At 40.3% G+C, this 23,786-nt stretch overlaps 3 protein-coding genes across 4 annotated transcripts; 1 reads left to right on the top strand and 2 right to left on the bottom strand.

Moving 5' to 3' along the window:
* Positions 1–107: 107 nt before the first annotated feature.
* On the bottom strand, positions 108–3,952 carry bacc1 (BPTF associated chromatin complex component 1). The gene is made up of 6 exons (XM_080848427.1): positions 3,562–3,952; positions 3,386–3,480; positions 3,059–3,160; positions 2,583–2,812; positions 2,353–2,454; positions 108–313 (listed from the first exon to the last, which is right to left on the bottom strand). Exons 1-6 carry the CDS (start codon positions 3,580–3,582, stop codon positions 249–251), a joined length of 615 nt encoding a protein of 204 aa, XP_080704553.1. The 5' UTR covers positions 3,583–3,952; the 3' UTR covers positions 108–248.
* Positions 3,953–4,797: 845 nt separating this feature from the next.
* Positions 4,798–6,607, top strand: rnasekb (ribonuclease, RNase K b). Its single transcript, XM_080848451.1, has 3 exons — positions 4,798–4,937; positions 5,411–5,493; positions 5,724–6,607. Exons 1-3 carry the CDS (start codon positions 4,860–4,862, stop codon positions 5,866–5,868), a joined length of 306 nt encoding a protein of 101 aa, XP_080704577.1. The 5' UTR covers positions 4,798–4,859; the 3' UTR covers positions 5,869–6,607.
* A 3,950-nt stretch (positions 6,608–10,557) lies between these two features.
* Positions 10,558–23,573, bottom strand: arrb2a (arrestin, beta 2a). Of its 2 annotated transcripts, XM_080848347.1 has the most exons (16): positions 23,470–23,573; positions 22,157–22,187; positions 21,988–22,048; positions 21,828–21,872; positions 21,071–21,267; positions 20,045–20,104; positions 19,606–19,673; positions 19,331–19,466; positions 18,872–18,956; positions 18,487–18,559; positions 15,687–15,824; positions 14,703–14,786; positions 13,703–13,726; positions 13,303–13,379; positions 12,215–12,269; positions 10,558–11,802 (listed from the first exon to the last, which is right to left on the bottom strand). In XM_080848347.1, the coding sequence occupies exons 1-16, from the start codon at positions 23,490–23,492 to the stop codon at positions 11,712–11,714; spliced, it is 1,248 nt and encodes a 415-aa protein (XP_080704473.1). In that variant the 5' UTR covers positions 23,493–23,573; the 3' UTR covers positions 10,558–11,711. The 2 variants fall into 2 exon arrangements, with proteins under 2 accessions (XP_080704473.1, XP_080704474.1); XM_080848348.1 differs by lacking the exon at positions 13,703–13,726.
* Positions 23,574–23,786: the final 213 nt, after the last annotated feature.

Genomic DNA, 23,786 nt, shown 5'->3' with positions numbered 1-23,786 from the left:
ATATGACTTGATCAATGTTACAGTATAACTTAAAAAACATAACTGAGAAAGACAGGAACCCTGAATGTGGAATTTATTTTGGTGAGTGCATTTTGTAAAAAGGGACTCCAAACTAAAAACACATCTAACAATCTAGAAAAAGACACACAGTACTGTACAAAATATGAATCGTGGGACTTGACTTTGGCCAAGCCCAGCGCTTTTGACGGTCTTCTACGCCTGGGGGGTCAAGGGAAGGTCTGGTGAGGTCAACGCGAAAGCAGCGGCAGATCGCTGGAGTTCATAATCAAACTAGAGTCCAGGTTCAGGCTCTCTGGGGAAAAACAGACGTGACAAACATATTAGTGTGGAGTGCATAATGCCACTTGGCCATCCCATAATCCAAACTGAAAAATACACTGAAAGTGTACACAATACAAAAATAAAATAAAAATTCAATCACATTAATATTTTCTTCCAAACATCTATGTTATGTTTGAAGTGTTTATTTATGTTTTTAATCATTTCTAGGTCCGTAAACTCAGAAGCTCCTTCAGGAGTTTGTGAATCACTGTTTCTGTGGCGGTTGCGATACTTCTGCTGGTTTTATACAGCAAATGCCATAGAAACACTGGGAACACCACCTGGACAAAACCTTTCATCATAACATGAAACATACATGTCAAGTCTGTCCGTAACAAAAGGCCACATCCTGCAGTTTCAATTTTCTGGGACTCATTTCGCCAAGAGCCTGTTGATTGAAGACACACACACTCAAACAGCCTGGGGAGTAGTTGACCCACCCATCTCACTCCCTATCTTTCTAAAAAAAAACGTAATCCTTTTTCAAAATCACTCATCAGATATATCCCTGCTCTAAGAGGAAATTAATTTACAAGGAAGATAACCTGAACGCGACTGCTCAAAGCACATCTGATGTCACAAGGACACTTTCAACAACGGCTTAAGTCAAGAACTTAAACCCTTTTAGTCTCCCTTAAATCCTTAAACGTGCTACAGCTGAAAACATGCATTCAGTGCATAAGCAACTATTTGAATTAATTCTCCTCTTCTCTCCACCTTCCCAATTTCATCAACCAAGCGTTACCCTACATAAACAAATATATAGTAACTTGTTTCCTTTTCAGAATGGAGAACATGGCGTATGCTAAGACATTTTGAATATCTGTAAGACATTCCACTGAAATGTTCCTTTCAAGTAATAAGGAACCTTGCTGGTAACATCTAGCATATTAACTATTGCTGGGTTTTCAACCTATTTGTCCTTTTTATACAGAGATCCTGCAATAATGCCATTAGTAAGAGCCCTCATTATTTGCCTCTCGCTTTGTTTATACTGAACAATAATGCCGCCCCTGTGTGTCCTTTTACTTAGCATACTGGCCTTGTGGAACCAGAGGGGTGATGTTTAGCATAGTGTCTAGCTGGGCCAACAATGCTGCGTTTGAGAACACCCGTAACTCAAATACTATGAACAAGAAACAAGGAAGCTGTACATAATTGTCGATACTCAGCAGATAGAAGGAAAATCCACTGATGAGTCATCACCACATTATTGTGTTTTCATTTGGCTCGAATGCATTCAAGCCGGAGCTGGAAAACATAATGTCGGAAGGGCCGAATTCCGAGTTGGAAATAAAATAGCCTACCTGTTACTTTCAAAAAAAGTGACGGGTGAACTTAGCGTCAGTCGGCTCTTGCAAGCCGTGCATATAGCCATGTTCACACTCAATCAAAGTTGCTGTGCATCATGTATGACATGTTAATGCTCATCTTGTCAGATTTGTGTCTTCTGATAGTAGTCTTGCTTCATTTGGTTCGCTGCTAAACTGCGTCACACCCCACACCCCAACGTCACACTGTTCGACCATCGTTCTGACGTCGTTCGGGCTCTGTGACTACCTCCACTGCCGGCTCAGAGGTAGAACAACAATGACCCCTCCATTCCACCTCCGTATCTTTTACACAAAACAGCGAGGCGGAATGGAGGTGTAATATTCCTGCCTTGAAAACGCTGTGCAAAAGCCTCAATGTCTGGAATTTAGAACCGCTTATACACCCATTCTACACCATAGTGTCACATTACAGCAGCGCATAAATCCATCTCACCAATCACACAGCGCAAATAATGCAATAGCTTATATGTGTACATATACTCAACAGGGAATGGCACACTAGAAATTAAAGTAATGAGTCACTTCAACCTAGCAGCTACTTACCACTTGCATACCTTAGGACTGATGTATGTATTAGTGCTATAGTTAACTGTGCAACATTATCAAATATAGCAAGACAAAAACATTCAGTGTTCAAAAAGGCACACAAATGTGGCCGCTGTAAACCACCATTCACCTTGATCAAAGTTCAGCTTCTTGGTGGAACCCTCTCCAAGACCTTCGATGTCCACCAGGTCACTGTTCACGTCAGAGTCATTCAGCGCACTCAAAGTAACATCTAAGTGAAAGAAAACACATGCTTGAGCCACTGCGACAGGCCTTTCCAAACTGACAAAAAAAACAATAAAACCATCATCAGCAAACATTTAGACCTAGTGATGTGTAAAAATTGTTTAGTGTCCCCACCTGCTGTTTTTTGTTTTTTGATTTGGGGGGGCATAGGGGACTGACTCTGTAGGCCTGTGGTCACAACAACTTGTGACGTTGGCACGGCAAGGACGGTGGGAGCCACGGAAGCAGGGGCAGCAGCCAAAGCCACAGTGGTTTTCTTCATGGGTTTTTTGGGAGATTCAGGTGAGAGAGGAACTCTGCTGTCTTCATACAGTTTCCTTTTCACTGTGGTTTTGATTTGAGCACTGCAAAGAAAACAACATAAAACATGTATAAAAAACATTCCATGAAACTAATACTTATTTAACACCTTATCTGTAGACCAATGTGTGTTCCCCACATTTTACATTATTCTTGCATCTTAGTTGTATTTATGTATACAATAAAGAAAATGTGCAATTGCATTGCTTGACAAATGATGAGGCAGAGATAAGAGGTGTACTTGCGCAGGGAGGGTACAAAGAGGAAAGTTATTGGACAAAGATCCTTACACTGTGCGCTCCTTTATTACAGAACTGATGTTGTTCAGGTCATCTCCAAAGCGCCTTACAGCTGCACGCAGCATCTCTATCTCCGTTTCTGTCCACTTGGCTCTGGTGTGCAGAGACAGAGCAAAGAGGTGAAATCAGGATGAAGGGGCGCAAAGGTACTTCTATTCCACAGCTTTGGCTATTCATAACATTACAACAAAGTCAGAAGACAGAAAACTCTATCCTGGAGAGATTTATTTAATCCACAAATGTTCAGCAACTCTTAACCTGAACAATAAATCAAGAAAAAGGATTGCGGTAAGTAAAAAGTCGAGAGCCAGAACTTACCCTGCAGGACTAGAATCGGATACTGGGTGCAGCTGCATGGTGAGCTCACCCAGTTTGGTGAAGGCAGCACCTGCTGCTGAGAAGATCTCGCCGACCTTCAAGATGACGATAAAATATGAAACATTAATACTAATGTTATAACGTTTAAATGATTTAGCTACTGTGACGGCACTTACTTTTGCAGAGGCTGAAGTCATATTCGTTCGTGTTTGTGTACTTCAAAGCGGGTTTGTGGAATGCACCGTCAGTATTAAGGATAAATGCAAAATACAAAAAATAAAACTATGTGCTGTACGACAGCGTAGCGCACTATCCAGGGCACATTGGTAGCGCCACTGAAGTAAGGAAAGCCAATTTGCGGATAAACAATGGCTATGCTAACCGGCTATGCTAACTAACTAGCTTCCAGCTATATTTCATTTAAATATGGAAAGCCAAACTGGTAGGATAGATGCAACGACAAGAATTTCGAATTGAGTGAAGGTTTCAATCTTTTTTAATTTAGTGATACAGTTAAATATCAACCGCCAAGATCCTTGTAGTTGCGAAGTTAAGATTTGCGATAAAATTCCCGTCGTCCTGTGCGCGCGTCTGAGATAACGTACGTGATTGGTCAAAACTCTTCTTCTTTTACAGTCAAGGCGGTGGATGCAAAACAAAACTAGCCATACTCCCACCATGTGCACTGTAATGCAGCATGCACTTCACATTTTCAGTCCACTACACCTGTTAAGGCATCACACTGTCTACAAACCGTGGATGTCCTAACATTCTACATTTAAATTTAGAGGGGACAAAATAATAGTAGGCTAATAAAAAAATAACATAAAGACTTATTGTACTTTCCAAAGCATTTCTCAGGCAGTAATTCTCATGTATTTATATTAACAAACGCAATATGTTCAAGTCTCGAGTTGTTTTATGTTCTTACCGATAAATAACTATGTAATTCGTAACATGATTTCGACTCATTCAACAAAATATTAACCATTTGCCTGCAGTCGGCCAGACAAGGTGTAATAGGTAGAGGATGGTCATAGACAGTAAAAGAAGAGATGGTTGCTTGAGTCTGTTTAAGTATCTTTGCCTCTTCTTGTTCCAAGATCAGAAATATCTTGCCAACGTCACATGATTCCAAGCACTGGACGACAGGATTCAGAAGAGGGGGGGTGTTTCTAAGAAGCTTATTTGTGTGCGTTTTTATTTGCCGTAAATCATTTTGTGTGTTATTATTTTAATACGTTTTGTATGTAAAGGTTGTATAGCATTTATGTTATTTCCACTAAAATATTTAGCTCCCTGATATTATGACAACAAATACAATATCCCCTACTGCGATGGCATGATCCGACAACTCACGAAAATTACCGATTTCGTGTGTCAGCTGATAGAATATCGTACCACGGTTGCCCTTCGAAGAGGAAAATACAAATTCATTCGCTTATTTGTGCGAATTAATTCCATATCGTAGAAAATGCCGTCTCTATTATTTTGCGGGCCGAAAATGGCCGCATGTGGGATCGTGTTAAGCATATGGGGTGTTATCATGCTGGTAAGAATTACTACTATTCTCCTCCCTTGCTAACACTGGCTAAAGATGGCTAGGTGTCACTCTGCTAAGGTTGCTACAAGGGACCGTTAGCGAGATTGTATTAACCTTTATGAGATTACCTTGATGCAAATTGCTGTCACCTATAAAGTACTTGTGCATAAGTCATAATAATATGGCTATGAATGTGACGCAGTGTTGCCTCGTGCATGTTTTGGTTTTTGCGTGTCAAAATTATGGTAGGATTGTGATGCTACCAGGCATTTAATTGGATGAGCTAGGTATGCAGTTTGCATAGTCTTATCAAAGCAATGCAGTCTGTTATTTTATTCGAATGTAATTTAGGGTAATTTGAAATGTTAATGGATATCTATTTTGTGCTTAGGTCCGTGCATTTAAAGCTTTATAACACACTTACTAGTGAGGGTATAGGCCTAGGTCCCTGATGCACATATCCTGCTATTTTGTTTTTTCAGGTGATGTTGGGCATCTTCTTCAGTGCAAAGTCAGCCGTGCTTATTGAAGACGTTCCTTTCACTGAGGAGGATATCCGCAATGAGTAAGTAGAAGTCAGCATAAGATGAATGATCTCTCTGTCTCTATTTCTCCAAACTTGATTAACAAGAATAATGGATTCCAGTAATTGGACCATTGCACGAGGAATGCACTTTGATAAAGGCCTCTTTTATAAACATTTTTAATAAAGGTCAAAGTTATAAACAGTTGGCTAGATCGCATCTGTTTCAGATTTAGATGCCGTCAACATAAACCTGTGTTCTCTCCTTGCAGCAAGAACCCACCGGGGAATATATATGGCCTATACAACCAAGTGGGCATCAACTGTTTCATTGCAGCTGCCATCTATGTGGCAGTGGGGGCCGTCTCTCTACTGCAGTTCAGGCTCAATAAGCGCCAAGAATACATGGTCCAGTAACTCACTGACCAAGGCTCTGCAAATCGATGACTAGACTTTATGCAGGGACAGGTGGAACTTGCTCATTTCACTCATTCCATGTTTATTTATTTATTTTTACATGTGTTATGGTAAACATTCCTATTAATGTTCATGGTGGTGATGTTTATTTCAGGATATATGGTCTGTGAACTGTGTTCTGAAACAAAGCAAACCTTGCAAACCTTGAGTTTTAACTGTGTATATGTGTGTGTGTGTGTGCGTGTATATACACATGAAACCCTGTTATTTGTTACACAAACCCTTATCATGTATGATAGAGGAAAAAGAAGACTATATTGTAGATAATTATTTGGATGCTATTGGACATTGGGAGATTTATTGAACTATTTATTGATCATGGAGGGCAAACTGAACGAATTGTAAAAAGTGGAAACGATTCACAAATTCTTCCCAAGTTAACGATGATCAAGAATAGAATAGGTAAGCATGGCAGGTATTAAGGTTTACACCAATTAAAGGTCCCTATTTGTTTGTGCTAGTGCGATGCAACTGTATATTATTGTAGTGGTCAAGATGCTTTTATGAGAGTCTTGTGTTAAACCATGGGATATGCTGAAACATACTTGAGATGTCTATTTGTCTGCTGTTTAATATGAAACCGTCTCTGAAGACCAAGGATTGACCTGTGGCATCAGGTGTCTGTGAACCAAGTTTGTGTTTATTTATGAGAATTTCTTTTAAATGTTCTGTTACTAAAAAATGCTACCTTTGTTTTGGGAAAATGTAATGTCTTCTAAACGTGTTTCACAAATTAAAGTCCAAAATGGGTGATAACAGCTGAGTGAACTGATCTATTGTTTGCCTTTCTTGCCCCCTAACACCTACAAATAAAACAATTATGTTTATGTAACTAAACAAAGTCCTCTCATATCAAGTAGGCTAGCGGCACAGCCACCTCTCAAGACATGGTTTCAAATCACCAAATTCTTTTCAGGCTGTGTGGGAAATTGAAAATCCAAATTCTGTGAAATGGAAAGTTTTGTACTTGAAGCACTTGTCATTTCTTTTCCCAACATCTACACGGCCATTTCCTTACACATTCATATTTAAATATGCCACGTCTTGAATTGATCTTACCACATTCAGCCATTATTTTATATGGAATGTGGTTTATGTTCAGATAATGCTTGAACGTGCCGATGGCTATATGACACATTATGTTTATTAGTTTAAGCATTTAACAATTAGTATTTTGGTCATAACCCCACATTTGAATATAAGACATATGCCTAATAGGTATACAAATATCAACCTAAGTTACTCACTACTCGAGTAGGACACTCATTATATGATGTAAAATGTTTCTCTTATGCATGTCATTTTTTAGATGGATGCCATTCTATTTAAGACATTATTATTATAAAGTGACAATACTTTAATTTTAGTTCAGCTTTTGCTTATTCTACCCACCTCTGGTGTAACTGTATCCCCAGCTCTGAGCCTAACTTGACTCACTGCATAGTTTGGAAAGATACTAGGGGATGGAAGGGGGCTGAGGAGGGGGGCATAAACTCCTGTGATTAATGAGTCTTGATCAGCAAATGGGAGGTGGGCCACCCATTCCAAGATGTAGAGAAGTCCTAAAATGCCATCTACATGTCAGAATCAGCCTTGGATGTTTTGAGCCATTTTCAACCCATAAAATGCTAATTATTATAAAAATGGAAATGTTGTGAATATTAACACCAGAATTGATGTGTTTCACTACAGTCATAACATTTAGTTGACATCTCATACAAACACATTTTAGTATCTATTTAAATGAAGTACAGACTACCAGAAAACATGTCGTTTATCCCGGAAAACTGTGCACACCATTCTCAGATTGAACGTGCCCTCGATACATTTTTTCCAAGTGAAGGTGATTGGTTAGTTAGAAATCACTCGGAAGTAGGTACCCTAGGTCAAACAGTGTAAACAAAAGTTAAGCGAAACAGGATTGTGCCTTTTGGAGGTCATACAGACTATTCGTTTTATAGTGCGGGGACTAAATAACGATATTAAGTTGGCTCCTTAAGGTTAGCAGAAAAAACAAACAAACCTGGCTGGTGTCGGTCTGCCAAAACAATGGAGAAGTGGAGGAGTCACGTGCGTGGTGAATTGTTCAACAGAGATTGCCTTCAAAAAGATCCTTTTTCTGGGCTGTTAGTTTCACGTAAGTTGCTTGGTTCCATACGTTTCTTTTTTCAATAACTGATAATTCATGGTTGTAAAATATACCTTTTGATTAAATAATATGTTTGACGTACTTGCTCAATGACAGTGTCAAGATTGGAAGAGAAACTTGATCTGCGAGACAAACTTTTTGACAGTCTTCAGCCTTGGTAGGTTAAAACGTTTTCATCATTAGCTGTTTAAGAAGAAGATAAGATTTGACCTATACGTGGCCTCTCTCATTCACTGCTATAGCTGATATAGTGATTGGGTGTTCATTGTTTCATTTTTCATTTGTGAGTGTTGAAAGACATGATGGATGTGCAGCAAACAATGATCTGTCTATCAAGCGTCAGCTGGCTCTGAGGGAGAGTGAACATGATAGAATGAAGGTAATGTGCCGTTCACCAAACAGTTTTCAAATTTGCCATGCCTTCTCCTAATGGTTATGGAGGCTACCTTAGTCATTCATACATTCATATTGTTGGTTACATTGTCAAAAAGCACATTCAAGAGTTATCACCTATCTGTTAGTCTGCTTTTGATGCTTGTGTTAACTTCATATTGTCTGACTGCTTTGCAGCTTAGGGATCGGGTTTCTGACCTGACTGCGGCCCTGTACCTTAAAGAAGCAGAATTGCAGTACTGCCATTCACAGTAAGTTTTTTTTTGTTGGTAGTAACCGATTTGTTTAATATTTATTTATGAGCAACTGTTTCCTCCCTGTCTGTATCAATACAAATTAAATACCGGTAGTTTCACAGTAGATTTAAGATGCACCCAATCATCCTTGAACTTTAAGTATCTGAAACACTTTCCTACAGTTATGAATAGTATTTTGTCTTCATTTTATTATTTAAGGTATATTTGAATTGCCATGTACCTTTATACAGTGGTGTAGTGGTCCCTGGAGAAGTGGGTATACTCTAAATTTTGCAATTTTGTTAAGCAGCCCATACAGCACAGGATAAACGCCCTGTTTTGATAAGCGGGTACACGCAATGCTGACTGAAAAATAAGTTCACACAACATATGTACATAATGGAAAATATATGACAGTGGAAGTGGCGAATAAGTGTGATCATGCCCCGACTCTTAGGGTTGTCCGTTTCCGCAATGAAGCCTTGGTTTTCTGCCGTGAAAAGGCTTCTTTGAAGACCAGAATGGACGACTACCAGTACTCCCTGGAGATGCAGTCCGAGGAACTGACGTCTAAAAAGCAGGAGCTGGCGGCTCTAAGAAGCGGGCTCTCCACTGTCCAGCAAGAGAAAGAGGAGCTTCTGGGCCGCTGGATGAAAGAAAAGAGACTGGAGGCAAACCGGGTAAACAGAGCCAATCAAAAGCAAGAAAGGTAAGAGGAGAGAGGTCTTTTTGTTGGTTAAATGTTTTATCTTTCACACTCATTCAACACATATATGGTGAGCACAGCTTTAAATCCAAGGCATTGTGTGGTCATGCAAGCATAGAAGCTCTCCTATGGTCTATAACTCTAATGTATAGGCTAGTAGATAGTCCGATGTCTATAACTAATATTAGTTAGTTATTTTTGACAATTTGGCTTCATTAACCTTAATTCAATGTTTTATTGGTCAGATTTGCCCACTCACTGTTCCAGCTGTTGCTTTCCAGAGGTCCCTAGGGAGTACATTCTGTAATATTGCACTTTTTAGGTTTTTGACTCTCTCATACTTCTTGTGCCTTTTAGGATTTACTGTGATGCTGTCAATAGTTAACTAATGTAGATATAAGGGACTACAAAATCTCATTTTGGGTAAATGAAGACTAAAGTTGTGCTAAAAAAAGGATCCCAGTTGCACATTACCCCATCCAAACAACTGAACACGTCTGTGAACACGTCTGTTTTTACTATAATCCACTAGGAGGCATCATTTCTGCCCAGCTCAACCGCTACAGCCAGATGATGGTGAACAAGATCTGAAACGTAAACCTTGCGTCATGAAAAGTTGAGGTTATTGTATTGGTTACATAACATAAAAAAAAGAAGTTATGATCAAATATTTTTTTTACAGGATGGGGTTTACTATGGACGTCTTTTAGATGGACTTTGTCATTTTATTTAGGCATTTTGCTTTTATAATTAGGTGCATAGATAACTACTGTATAACTATCAGAAATGGTTAATACCCTATTTTTATTTATGGATGTATTAGATAGATTAACTGTTTTTTTTATAATGGATCTGACAACCATGGTACCGTTGACTTGTATGTTTGTTTTTTTGTGTGCTGATTTTACAGATTCTGAGCTAATATGCAGCACATTTGTAATCACCATGGTGCATTTGAAAGTATTATACCTCTTATTTGCTCGGAATGAATTTATATTCACCAAGTCTGCAGCAACAGCATATTTGACTGTGATACCATGTTTTTCTAATAATACTCATACAAATGAAAACATTCAGAATGATTTTAGATTTTCTCACATTTAATTAGAAAATTAAATAAAAATCTGAAATAAAAAATGGCCAACAGCACATTTCTGATGATCGTGAAAATGAACATAACAATAATTATTTTCAACAGCTTGTTTCTTCTTAACCTGTGTTCTGTTGTGTCGATGGTGTCCAACAAAACAGAAAAGCAGCAGTCTCATTCATTTGTACAGGATTGCTCCACAATGTAGGACATCCTCAGAATTCACAAACACACACACACACACACACACACACACTCTCTCTCTCTCTCTCTCACACTCACGCACGCGTGCACACACAGGCACGCACAAAATCCTTCACAGCAACACAGAAGGCTCCATCTTTGACATGATTTCCCCCAGGAGTGAAAGCACAGACTGTTCTGAGTTTGGTGTCTCTTGCAGTAACACCTGTCAATGCTTCATGCAAAAAGCAAACACAATAACAATTTCCACTTGTGCCGTGCAGCTCATTAGGGGTCACCCATGGGTTGAAAGCACCCCAGACAGAATGTGAGATGGTGTTCTTTTGCCACCTTTTTCGCACGATCATTTATTTAGACTTCCTTCCACTCTAAATGTATATCATGATCGCACAATGCAAATTACACTTATTAAATAGAATTTGATATATATAAAATGACAGGGCATCGTAAACCACGATTCCATGGGTAGCTTAACATTCTAAGTAAGACGGCATATGGAATCTGGAGATGATGCTGATCCTCAAGTCCTTTGCAAGCTCGCTCTCTCTCTCTTTTTTTTTTAAACCATTTCATTTCCGCCACAGAGAAGTTAAGCAATTTGATGAACAACTGAATTTAAAACTTGCAGAAAAGCCAAAGGATAATTTGCAATGGTTTGTCTCTTCTTACAATCCATCATGGTCAAATCAGATGCCTCGCTTCACGTGAAAACTCAACAGCATCTGTTTTGATCTCTCTAATCGTAGCAACCGTTTGGTGGGTCCCTGTAAAGAGTTCAGCAAAAGTTGCCGAGTTTGAGTTAAACTTTAAGGGGGAGTTTAATGCGGCCGATATGGTGGAAGGGTTTTCAGTGTCATTCTTCAAAGAGACTGTATCTTATCAGTTTGTTATACATGAATGATATACAGATTGTGTGTGATAGAGAAAGAATGAAATGAAAGAAATAGAAAAAGAAAGTGGTGGGCTTACAGAAAGAGAGAAAGAAAAAGGAAACATAATAGATCTTTAGCAATCTTCATCCAACTCATTTGTTACTCCTTTGAGCCTTAAACGGGCAAAGTCCTCGAACACAAAGTCGTCATCTTGAGAGAAGCTACTGCAAAACAAGCAGGGGGAAATTATGTTAACATCGTGCTCAACAAACATAATGCTGGTTTCAAAGTACCACACAACTAAAAACTATCTAACATTGTCTACGATTCATTGCCACTTTCACAGCCTCTGGCGTTTACTGTCATTCAGATCCATGGCAACAGATCACTGATCAGATTTGGGTACATGAAAGGACACTTCATTTGATTTGCTGATTTTGTCTTCATAATGACAACAGTCAAAGATGCTGTATGTGGTTAGTTACAGCCGAGTTTAGAAGGGAATCTACGTACGTTATATGAGATGTTTTTTCCCAACATGCTTGAGATTTGAAATCTGACTTTACATGATTCATTTTAAAACAATAAATCACAAGTATGCGTTCACATTGGGGATGTGTGTTTTGATACACTTACTTTGTGTCAAACTCAATCAGGTTCGTGTCAATGGGAGGGTCAGCCTCTGGAACAGCTGTTGAAATGTACAGTAACGATCAAGCCAAAGGTAATTAAACCTCTTCACCAAGTATAATGTTTTATTCTACATCTTAGCTTTACACGTTCCCTCTTTTTAAAGCATACAACATTTCAGTTCATCCAACATTCAACTATGAATTAGTCTCAATCCCCCAGTAGGGGGCAGAGGGGCAGACACCCATTTTAGGCACAAATTGTTGCAAGGTGCGCCTAAAACATAATAATAATAATTAATTTAATTTGTAACGCACTCTTCATTCACAAGAATCTCAGAGTGCTAAAACATGGCCTGGTGTGTACTAACAGACTGCACATGGCTAAAACAGCATTGTGGGAGGGTTATGGGAAGACTATGGGAAGGGTTATGGGAAGAATTATGGTAGGAGAAACTCTAGGAGTAAGTGATTACGTATATCGTTGTATGTATGCAACCTGCGCTGAAAAAGCCCATGTCTGTTTTACAGTGAAAATGTTTCAGGTGTAATTTAAAAGATTGCGATTTGGATGCATGAATAGGACTGTGGAAACAGTTTTCTGAGCACCAGTTTTTTCTCATTTGTACACCGTTAAAAACAACCTTCCCTTTGTTTGCCGTTTTATGTCTTTCACTTCATCCACTTCGACTACCCTCAATGCAGATGCCTGCTACACTATTCAGTCTGTTTGCTACAGCTGCACAAATAGTCTATGTGTTTGTTTGGGTGGTGTAGAATTACTGCCCTGTATTATCTCTCTGTTTCATGGCACCTTAATAGCATGTATATCTATTTACTGAGCGCTAAACCATTGATTCCTTTAAATGATGGTCGGCTGCTCTATGATTGCATTCAATTACGCTCGTGATTGAATGATCCATTTCAGTTGCAGGCCTGGTAAATTACTGTCAGAGGTCGGCGACAGCTGAGCCGCAGGTTCAGTACATTTAATGTGAAATGAAAAGGCACAACGTGTGCTGGCCCAAGTCGCTGTTCTACGCTGTACTCTCGAAAGCACGTACATCTTCCCCAGAGTATTTTTGGCGCTTGTACCTGAAGGTGGCCGAGAAACAGGGAGGTCTGTGGGTTTGGGATGCATCAAGACAAAGGGCAGCTCCACTGACACGTCCCTGTAAAAACAAATACAAAGGGTGAGAAAAAACAATAACAACATCCCAGCTCAATCATGTGATGATTCTCAGGAAGACATTTCTGATGGTTTGCTTAGCGTTAGCATTGATCTCTCTAGAATATAAACCAAATCAAACAAGTAGACACAAAAGGATCAAAAGACAACTGAATCCCAGGGAACCCCCACAATGTGTGCAAGCATGGCATTCACTCCTCTCTCTCGCTCTGTCTCAAACACACACACACACACACACACAAATAAAATGGCTCAGGTGAGCTCAGAAGAGATGCTTGGAAACAGATCACTCAGGTGTAAAATTACCTCTCCAACAATCCGCTTAAGAGCCTGAAGAAACCCACCGGGGAGACAGAGACAGAGACAGATGGGGGAGGGGGGGGAAGGCAGAGACAGACAAACAGACAACACAGGAGGAAGAGATCAACAGAGGACACACACAGGAGAGGGAGAAATGAAATGGGATGAACTGAAACATAAAAAAGCAAAAAAAGAAGGCAAAATCCAAGCACATATACATGTCATCTCATCTAGCTCTAGAAAGAGTGTGTGTTTGTGATTGCCGGAACGTGTCCATGTACATGTATGCGAGTGGGAAAACACTTTTAAAATAAGTAACTCAGGCTACGTTCCTCTTGACTTGCCAAGAGATTCAGCACCATGGATAGTTCTCACACACTGCATAATTTTAGGATTTACACAAATATGCCTCAACATGCCAACACTGTAAACACAATTGTGTATGGGCTGCTCCCAGCTAACGGGGTTTGCTTGTAGCACAATGTAGACAAAGAATTTTTCTTACTATACTGAGTGTGTCACTAATTATTTTGACTAATTCAGAATGATATCAAAGGAAGCTTCAAGCTTACAAAGATGAAACGACGGCCTCTACTGCCGACCACAATGTGCATTTCAGTTCGTCGCTAAGTCCTTATGCAAGTGTCCTCTGAAACATTACAATCCCGCCTACTTTAGACACCGCAATGGCTTAACATATGCATTTGGTATTCAGCCATAAGCAGAAGACAGCAAGGATGTGTATTTTTAATCACTTAAGTGACTGGCAAATAGTCTGTCCAACAATGACTTCATCTTAAGCCGCTTCATAGCCACTCAATTACACTGAAGCAGTTACTGTAGTAAGTGTGCATTTGACTGACAAAGGAGCACTTACGGGGGAGGAAAGCACAATGTGTTTGTGAGAGTCAGTCTGCGTGCGCACATGAGTATGTGTGTGTCTAAGAGAGTGACATCATGGAACATGAGAGTGCATGCAGTCATTTAAGTAAGTGGTTAGGCTCACCCTCCGCGTGAAATCACCAATTTGACCTTCACCCGGTAGGACACCAGGATGCCCAGCACTTCCTTGTTGCTGACGTCTTTCACACTGTGGGACGCACCCCAAGGAAACAGTTAAACACCACAGCCTTCAACAGCTCTGACTACCAATTTCCTGCAGTTGATATTTAAGCTAGCAACAGAATAGTTTGCAAGCAAGGTTGTTCCAAATTCAACACCACAGCTTCCCCCCTTAACAGGTAGTGAGGTTAAACAAGTTATCTCCACAGGAAATGAAAAGCATTGAATGACCTATTTAGGTAACAAACCTAAAAACAAACCTGAAAAACGTGTGAAAATGGTTTACTTGATTTAGCTACGGTCACTGAGATGACATTAGAGGCGCGTTTCCAAAAGGCTTTACAGTGTCCATGTCACAACCACCAATCACTGACCTATGAGTCATTCTCATTCTTAGATGCCTGATTTTTTTTTTTTTTACTGGTTGACTTGCATACTTTCTCACTCATTATACTCTGTGTCTCCTAAAGTTAGATATCAATGGAGGGGCACCCCGGGTTAATTGACATCCACTTCACTGTTGAATAATAAAAAAAGAAATAACATGAAAGGTATGCCCACTGCTGGGCTGGGTAGAATGACAAACCATATTAATGGCTGTTGTAGAGTCATCCACCTAAATCATTAAGTTACATCTCAAATGAATGTGTAGCTGAACTGGTGGTCTACTGAGCAGGGTGCCAACAAAGCCATGGTTACACTGACAAAATATATACCTGTACTAATGTGTAAAGCCATAAAAAAAGCAGAATCTGCTATATGAATATGTACATTTAATTAGTATATCTTATACTACCAGGATGTGAAGCAACCCAGAGCTCAATAGCACAGTCTTATGGGCATTAACATTGAAGCTACACTCAACAGGTAGGTCTACACGAGAGGGGCCAGGCGCCTTGCTAAACGGTCCCAAGTGCAGTGAGCTTACATGGTGCTCGAGGCCAGGTTGGTGTCCTCGTGCTTCAGCTTGCCGTCCAAGGCGAGGCCCCGCTTCTCACGGTTCTTGTCCAGGTTAGGAGTCAGTGTGTACACCTTACAGAACGTGGAGCTGGACGACACCTGGTCACTGTGGGCAAAAGGCAACATAATGAAGGAAGTGCAATTTTAAAACTGCAGTCAGCTTTTTTTATTGGAATGAGAACAAGGTCCTGTATTTGTAAAGCCTCTCAAGGGTCATAACATTAATTTACTGCAATGTGTTTTTTTTTTTTTTTGTCCTCTCAGCTGAAAGAGGAAGGCATTAACATAGACACATCAGCAGTGGAACACTTACAGTGGGGAAAATAAGTATTTGAACCCCTGGCGATTTCACAAGTTTGGCCACTTGCAAAGAAATGTGTGATCTATAATTGTAATGGTAGGTGTATATTAACAGTGAGAAACAGAATATCAATAAAAAAATCCAGAAAAATGCATTTTATAACATTTATGACTTTATTTGCATTTGATGCAAAAAAAAATAAGTATTTGAACCCCTAGCAAAACTGACTGACAAAAATGACTTAGTACTTGGTGGGATAACCCTTGTTGGCAAGCACAGACGTCAGACGTTTCTTGTAGTTGGTCACCAGGTTTACACACATCTCAGGAGGGATTTTGGTCCACTCCTCTTTGCAGATCCTCTCCTAATCTTTAAGGTTGCGCTTTCAATATGAGGGAATGAGGTTCAAGCCCAATATTCCATGTTACATGGCCCCATCCATAGTCCCCTTGATGTGGTGGAGTCGTCCTGTACCCTTGGCAGAGAAACAGCCCCAAAGCATAATGTTTCCACCTCCATGCTTGATGGTGGATATGATGTACTCTTGGGGTCATATTCAGCATTCCCCCCCCCCCTGTCAAACATGGTAAGTTGAGTTGATGCCAAAGAGCTTGATTTTGGTATCATCTGACCACATTCTGTCTCCCAATCCTCCTTAGAATCATTCAAGTGTGCAATGGCAAACTTCAGATGGCCCTGTACATGCGCTTCCTTGAGCAGGGGGACCTTGCGAGTGCTGCAGTACTTAAAAAAATTACGGCGTGGTGTGTTGCCAATGGTTTGTTTGGTGACTGTGGTCCCAGCTGCCTTGAGATCATTCACAAGCTCCCCCTGTGTAGTTCTGGGGTTATTCTGCACCATTCGAATGATCACTGATACTGCACGAGGGGATATCTTGCATGGAGCCCCAGACCTAGAGCGATTAACATTTGTTTGGTGTTGCTTCCATTTACGAATAATCGCACCAATAGTTGTCTGCTTCTCACCAAGCTGCTTGCCAATGGTTTTGTAGCCCATTCCAGCCTTGTTCAGGTCTACAATCTTATCTCTGACGTCCTTGGACAACTCTTCGGTATTGCCCATGGTGGTGAGGTTGAAGGTGTGAAGTATGATTCTTTGGACAGGTTTCTTTAATAAACGTCACCAGTTGAGATCAGGTGTACCTTGTTAGACCTAATGAAGACTAATCTGAGTGCTTCTTGGGCACATAACTGGTCATTGTGAGCCAGAATTCTTGCTGTTTGCTTGAGGGTTCAAATACTTATTTTTTGCATCAAATGCAAATAAAGTCATAAATGTTATAAAATGCATTTTTCTGTTTTTTTTTGTTGATATTCTGTTTCCCACTGTTAAAATACACCTACCAATACAATTCTAGATCACACATTGCAAGTGGCCAAACTTGCGAAATCGGTAGGGGTTCTAATACTTATTTTCCCCACTGTAAGTGTTATTTTGGAGTTGAACTGCACAGGAAGGAGAGAATAACTGATGTCTGATAATGTTGCCATCTGAAGACAACTCACTGAAATTCCTCTGATTCCATCTTCATCAGCTAGACCAGTTCTTAAACTTCAACTTGCTATCTAACTCCTCCTCCTACTACTACTACTACTACTTATAACTGTGATTATTAAGCCAGTTATTTTTGTTTTGTTTTGTTGCACACTGCAAATTTATATAACCAATACAAGGTTCAAAGGAAGGATTATTTATGAGAAACAATAACCAAGCGTTTGGTAATGAGGTACATCAAAGGCACCTTTTGAGATAATATATATGATATACAAATATATATGAAACTGAAAGTGGAGTCAGCATTTCCCCCCAGAAATGAGTCACAACAAAATCACACCCTTCTTTCAGTGTTCACACAGCAAACAGTTCTCATCTATGCTTTGGCCAGGACAGGAAGACTATTGTCCTGGCTGGTTTCCTTTCACTGATTGGTTCATTGTAAGCGGACCATGTCTTTTGCTTATCTTTCTCCCCATTTAAAAAACTCTGTCCACTCACATAGGCCATTTCCACCAACAGGGACTGGGTCTTGAACCGGTTCCGTTCAGGATTCTATGAACCTTGGTGCCAAGTAGCAAACCAACCCACATCTCCACGTTGCACAATGCTGGATCGCATTGCAAGACGCTAGATCGCATTGATTACCTGTGAGCGAACCATGTCGTAACTATGTTTTGGTTCCAGCTGCAAACCAACTTTTCAGTTTCCGAACCAATTTATATTCAGTTGGAATGCTCCAAACAGTTCAAAATTTCGTGCATAAACTAAAATGGAACCGGTTCCCTGTTGGTGTAAAAGGGGTAATAGAGACCATATGTTTTGTTTAGACAATATAGTCGATTCGCATTTGGCAGAACGCAAGAATAACTAGAACAGATATTACAAAAGGCATTGTGTATCGCCATAGCATGACTGACCTGGAATAGGAAAAAGGGAAGTTTGAACTTACTCTGCCTCAAGCTGGGCCACTGGGCACTTATACTGTGCTGTGCTGAACAGGCATATGTCAGCATACTGACGAACTGAACAGAGAAAGAGGAAGAATGCCCGAGAGAAGCTTAACAACCAAAAACAAATCTTAACAACAAAAGGAGCTCAAAATGGGGCTCAATAGTATTTCATACTTTCATGCTTTCATTGAAGTCTCTAATGGTATTTCACGGTTAAAGTATTTGATGACATTCCCCAGGCTGGCTCTAATCCTGATTAAGAACTGAATACAATGCACAACAGTGGACTACATCTGGTAAAGCATACACATTCAAAGTAGTCAGAAAATGTTGAAAGAATACAATAAGTGACTATATATGCAAATCAACTAAAAGTTCCCTCACCAGAGATTTTTACTCTTTTGACCGTCTTGGTTGAGTTGTTGGTGACATGGACATTCACGCTGATGGGCTCTCCATGGTAGTATAACTACAGACAGTAAACATTCAGTGAGTCACAGACATAACAAAAGGCACTCCTTCAAAGCTGTTACCTTGGTGTAGCCCTGTTTACTTTTAACTATGTGATTACTTATATAACGCTCAGACATAACAAACTGCAGAGTAAACAATGTCATCATGCCACTACAGAGCACGTTCACTGCTATGAACCACGCTACACCATAACGGAGGCCAATACTAACATTTGTGCTTGTGCAGAAATACAATGTTTAGGAGCTTTTGAGAGCCAGCCATCTTTAGAACACAGAAAAAAGGGTCTATAACAGACACAACAAGTGTCAGACTTTGGTTTTTAAGCTATCATTTCTGCCTCTCGTTTTCATCCCTGTGTGCCATGATTACCTCTTTATCTAGAGAGGCTTCCAGGTGAAGCGAGCGATCGGACATCAGGAAGCTCCGCGTCGTCTCCACCATGGGCTGTGGTCCGGGCTTCTCTGGCGCATACTGCACTTTACGAATCACTAACCTCACTGAATTCCTGAAAGAAAGACAGAAGAGTACAATTATAACACCTTACAATTCCAGTCACCAACTTGTTCACGCACATCTGAGTGGACTCCACTGACTGATCTGGAACAATCTGAATCTGGTTAAGAGTAAGAGAAAAACGTACTCACCTTTTGTGTATCTTCTCTTCTACTGTTTTGGCACAGAACGCTCTGATCTCAAAGTCAACTCCACAGGCCTACAGGCAGAATTGGACATGATGAATTCATTCATCACTTCTAATAGAACACACAGACTATGGTACAACAGGCCTTGGGCTGCGAGCAAGTGTTTAATCTAAGCAGAATAAATTGGGCTCTCAGTAAAAAATCTTCCCATTGGAAGTGTTAATGGGATTAATCATGACTTGGACCATTGATTCTACAGTGTTTTATATGCTTGCATGATTAAGTACAATCTTGAAATAAGACTCGGTTTCGTATTCAGCATTTTATGCAAATTTTATAAATGGTTTAAGTATGTCACAAGACAAATTCATTGTATAAAGGTGTTTGTATGTGTGTGTGTGTGTGTGTGTGTGTGTGTGTGTGTGTGTTTGTGTGTACACACTTTTCCAGTATCCTCAGGTCCAGGTTGCAAAGTGACGGAACAGGGGAGGTTTTGAGGGATCTATCAGAGCAAACACATGAGCACCAACATAAGCAACAGCATCAGACATGACGCACACAATCTACACAGGGTTATAACCACATGCCAAAACTGAGTTCTCTCTCATCATACAAATTATGAGCGTCACTCTATAATTCTAGATCATCTTTTTCACTTGCTGTCAGGACTTGGCTGCAGTGATAAATGGGTAAGGGTACTGGTCAGAACATCAGTTCAAAGGAAGTGCGTGAGCTGCTGCCATGTATTCCTTTGTCGCGGTAATAACATAATCATATATCATAATTCATTATTTGTCTAAATGAATATTCTCTTTTTATAACTCTGACTGGCCTCATTTATTGACTGGCCTTTTTTATTATTTGAATTTTATTTAGTTCTGACACTGAGAGAAACTTTAAAAGGCTTGAAAGGGCATTTGGATGGTTGTGTTAGCCAAGAAAACCAGAACTTGTCATTCTGTTACTAACATTATTAAGTACAACAGTACATGCATTTATAGCATCATGTGAACCATGCAAGTATAAGGAACTCAAAATGCAGAAGTGGTTTTAGCGTATCGCTTAATGTCAACCCTAAATATAGCAACCCGTGTCTCTCAGCACATATGAACTTTCATTGCTAGTTTAATTAAAAATGGTAAAAAAAAACTGTTACCCACATAATGATTAGTGACAAACAGAAAAATCAATTCACAACACATCTTGACCAGATTAGAGCTTAAATCTTTGTCTATATTTTGGACTTGTTTTATTTGTTGTCTTTCTTTTGCATGTTTAGACAGGGGTATATCCAGAGGCAGTTAAGTCTCTGTGCTAGGCAGAGAAAAGAGTGTTTAAGTGTGAGGCTGTGAACTCACAGTGAAATGAAAGAGTGTGTGAGTGTGAGGCTGTGAACTCAGTCTGTCTGTGCATGTGCAGAGAAAAGAGTGTGTGTGTGTGAGTGCGTGAGTTGCGGCTGTGAACTCACAGTGAAATGAAAAGGATGCGCATGCTGCCCTAATTTCCGAAGCAGCCTCTCCTGCAGGCGACTGTTGGGCTTGCGCTCGTCCTGGATTGGTGGGAAGGCCTGAAAGGTGGAGATGTACAAATCCTTCCGGAAAGACAGGCCAAGGACGTCCAGGTCCTCGCGGCCATACCGAAAAGCACAGGTGAGGGTCACAAACACTGCGAGAAGACAAACAGAAAGTAGGAGAACATGAGAGAAGAATTTCATCGCATCGTTTCATTTTCTACAGTACCTGTGTAACATGTAAAAAGATAATGCAGTGTTTGAGCCTCATTGTTAATCTGACAAAAAGATTCTAGGCTGCCAAAACTAGTCTGTCCTCAACCAGTTCTACACCTTTATGAATGACAAATAACAATGAAAACTGTGGGTATAATAGAGATCAAACTGCACAAAGGCAAATAGCAGACTGGATCAATTATGTTTAAGTAAAAGAACCAGTCTAGTATCCTTTTAACGATAGAAACATCCCAGCCACGGTTATTCTTCAGCCTAATCATTAAAACCTGAGCCTGGAGAAGCCTCAAAGGGATGTGACTAACAGCACCCTGGGTTACTGTCCTCCATCATATTACTGTACTCCCTCTATTCAAATTTCTGCAACTTCTTGAGCACAGATATGTCCACTGGAAAACTCCTGCACTCGATTATACAAACTCAGAAAGACTCTTGGAACAGGTAGGAAAACCCTGGGAGTGAGAAAATATAGGATAAATACCTTTTCTGTCTTTGAGATATTCTGGGTCAACCAGGATTACACCATCTATGGGAGGAGGGGGGGGGGGGGGGGGGGGTAGACACAAATTAATTTCTAGTTCTTCTGAATACCTCCTTAATCGATTTAACATGCATGTGATTCTCTGACAGCGCCAACTTGCCTACTGGGTCCACGTGATCCAAATGATCCACAAAATCCCTCTTTCCCAGGTACACTGTGACCTACAAGGAGTTGACATTTTTTTATCCTCTTGAAGGCATGAAGAAGTACTAGGCAACCACTTAAGAGTCACATGTGCATGACAGGGCAGTCAGATACAAATGACTTACCTTACAATTGGGGCTAGACTTCTTGAATACCCTGTGACAACAAAGAAAGGGGGGGGGGGGGGGGGTAAACAGGTAAAAACTAATAAAATCCTCCAATACACAACAACACAATAACAGAATGCCTGCCACTCATACAATACAAACCGGTGCAACAATAACTATTATGCTGCAAATTAACCAGCAAATTAACTGATATTCCAGGTAAAGTAATCACAGATTAACAAAAGATAACAGCAATTGCCTTAGCAATCAATTACACTGCCTACAATGACAGACAGCGAGTGAGTAAGTAGAATTAACTAGTGCATTCTAAAATTACCCAGACAAACTACACCTCAATTTAGGACGGAAATCACTGAGTCATTCCTATGAATGTATTTCACCATACATCGATGTATTGTTGGTTTCCATGGCAAGAATCAAAACAGTGAGGATTAGGCTAGAGGCTGAGATCAGTGATGTGCTCTTTGCTTGTTGAGGATTCAACGCTCGCCTAAAGGTGTTATATTTCATTCTTAGTCATCACTCTAGCTAGCTACCAAAGCCCTTCTGGACAGACCCACACACACACGGCGACAGACCAGATGTGGGATATATGCAACTGTGGACCCTTAAAATGTCATATCGTTAATGCATTATGTTAACTACACTTCCTTTGATACATCACCATTCATTAACTACAGAACGTATCGTGCATTTCGCCATCTCGGTTGTTACAATTATGCTCAAAATAATAGAATGTGCGCCAACTTCGTCGGCTTGCAAATACAGACTCTGAATTTTTTGAATTTGTAAACGTGTAGCAACGCAGACGGTTATGTCCATGATCGACTGAATGCAATATACGAGTGATAATTGGCTGGGGACATGCGGTAGATGTGTCCACAGCTGCAACAGAATACATTAGCAACCCTGTCTTCAGGGGTAAATTATTTGAGGCAAGGTAGCTAACTTAACTGAGCCGAGCCAGCTAGCTGCTTATCAAAACAAGGTTCTTGATCTTCGCGCTAGCTATGCTCATACAACAGCAAACGTGACGGAAGACCGTGAGCTAGCTATTAGTTAGGTCGCAACATTACATGGCTGAATAATTGCTCGAGTGGCAATGCACAAAAGTAAGCTCTGCGATGTCCAGTAAACTTGATTTTATTTATTTGCAATCACAGCAGGCTGCAAACTATAACGAGCTAACGTTAGAGTTGCAGTATTGGTTAACGTTACCGTTTACTGACTGTTCACGCCTCAAACAGCTAGCTAACAGTGCATACATAGCCACAATATATGTTGACGCTACTGCAATGAGCTATCATTACCTGGTCCCCGCCTTGTCCCCCATCTCCAGGACAGCGTAAAGCTGTGAGCTTAGCGACTTTTCGGATGGTCCGTTTAAAACATTCAAATAGAGAGTACCGCTTTGTATATGCCTATCTGGGTTAGTAGTTTTCTACCTCGGTATTTCTTTCAGAGCGTGCTACCCCCACACTTCCCTTCCTTAACTCCTCCTCCACTGACATGACTGCCCTGCATTTGCTGAAATCAGTTTGGGTGGCCCTCGGTTTCTGTGGCGTTTTCTCCGCTCTGCAGTTCTGTGATGCAGACCGTAGATTAATAGGTGCGCAGACATCAGATC

The sequence above is a fragment of the Sprattus sprattus genome, assembly GCF_963457725.1.
Source record: "Sprattus sprattus genome assembly, chromosome: 1".
Lineage (NCBI taxonomy): Eukaryota > Metazoa > Chordata > Actinopteri > Clupeiformes > Clupeidae > Sprattus > Sprattus sprattus.
The sequence above is the reverse complement of the archived record's forward strand: the minus strand, read 5'-3'. Positions and strand labels throughout refer to the sequence as shown.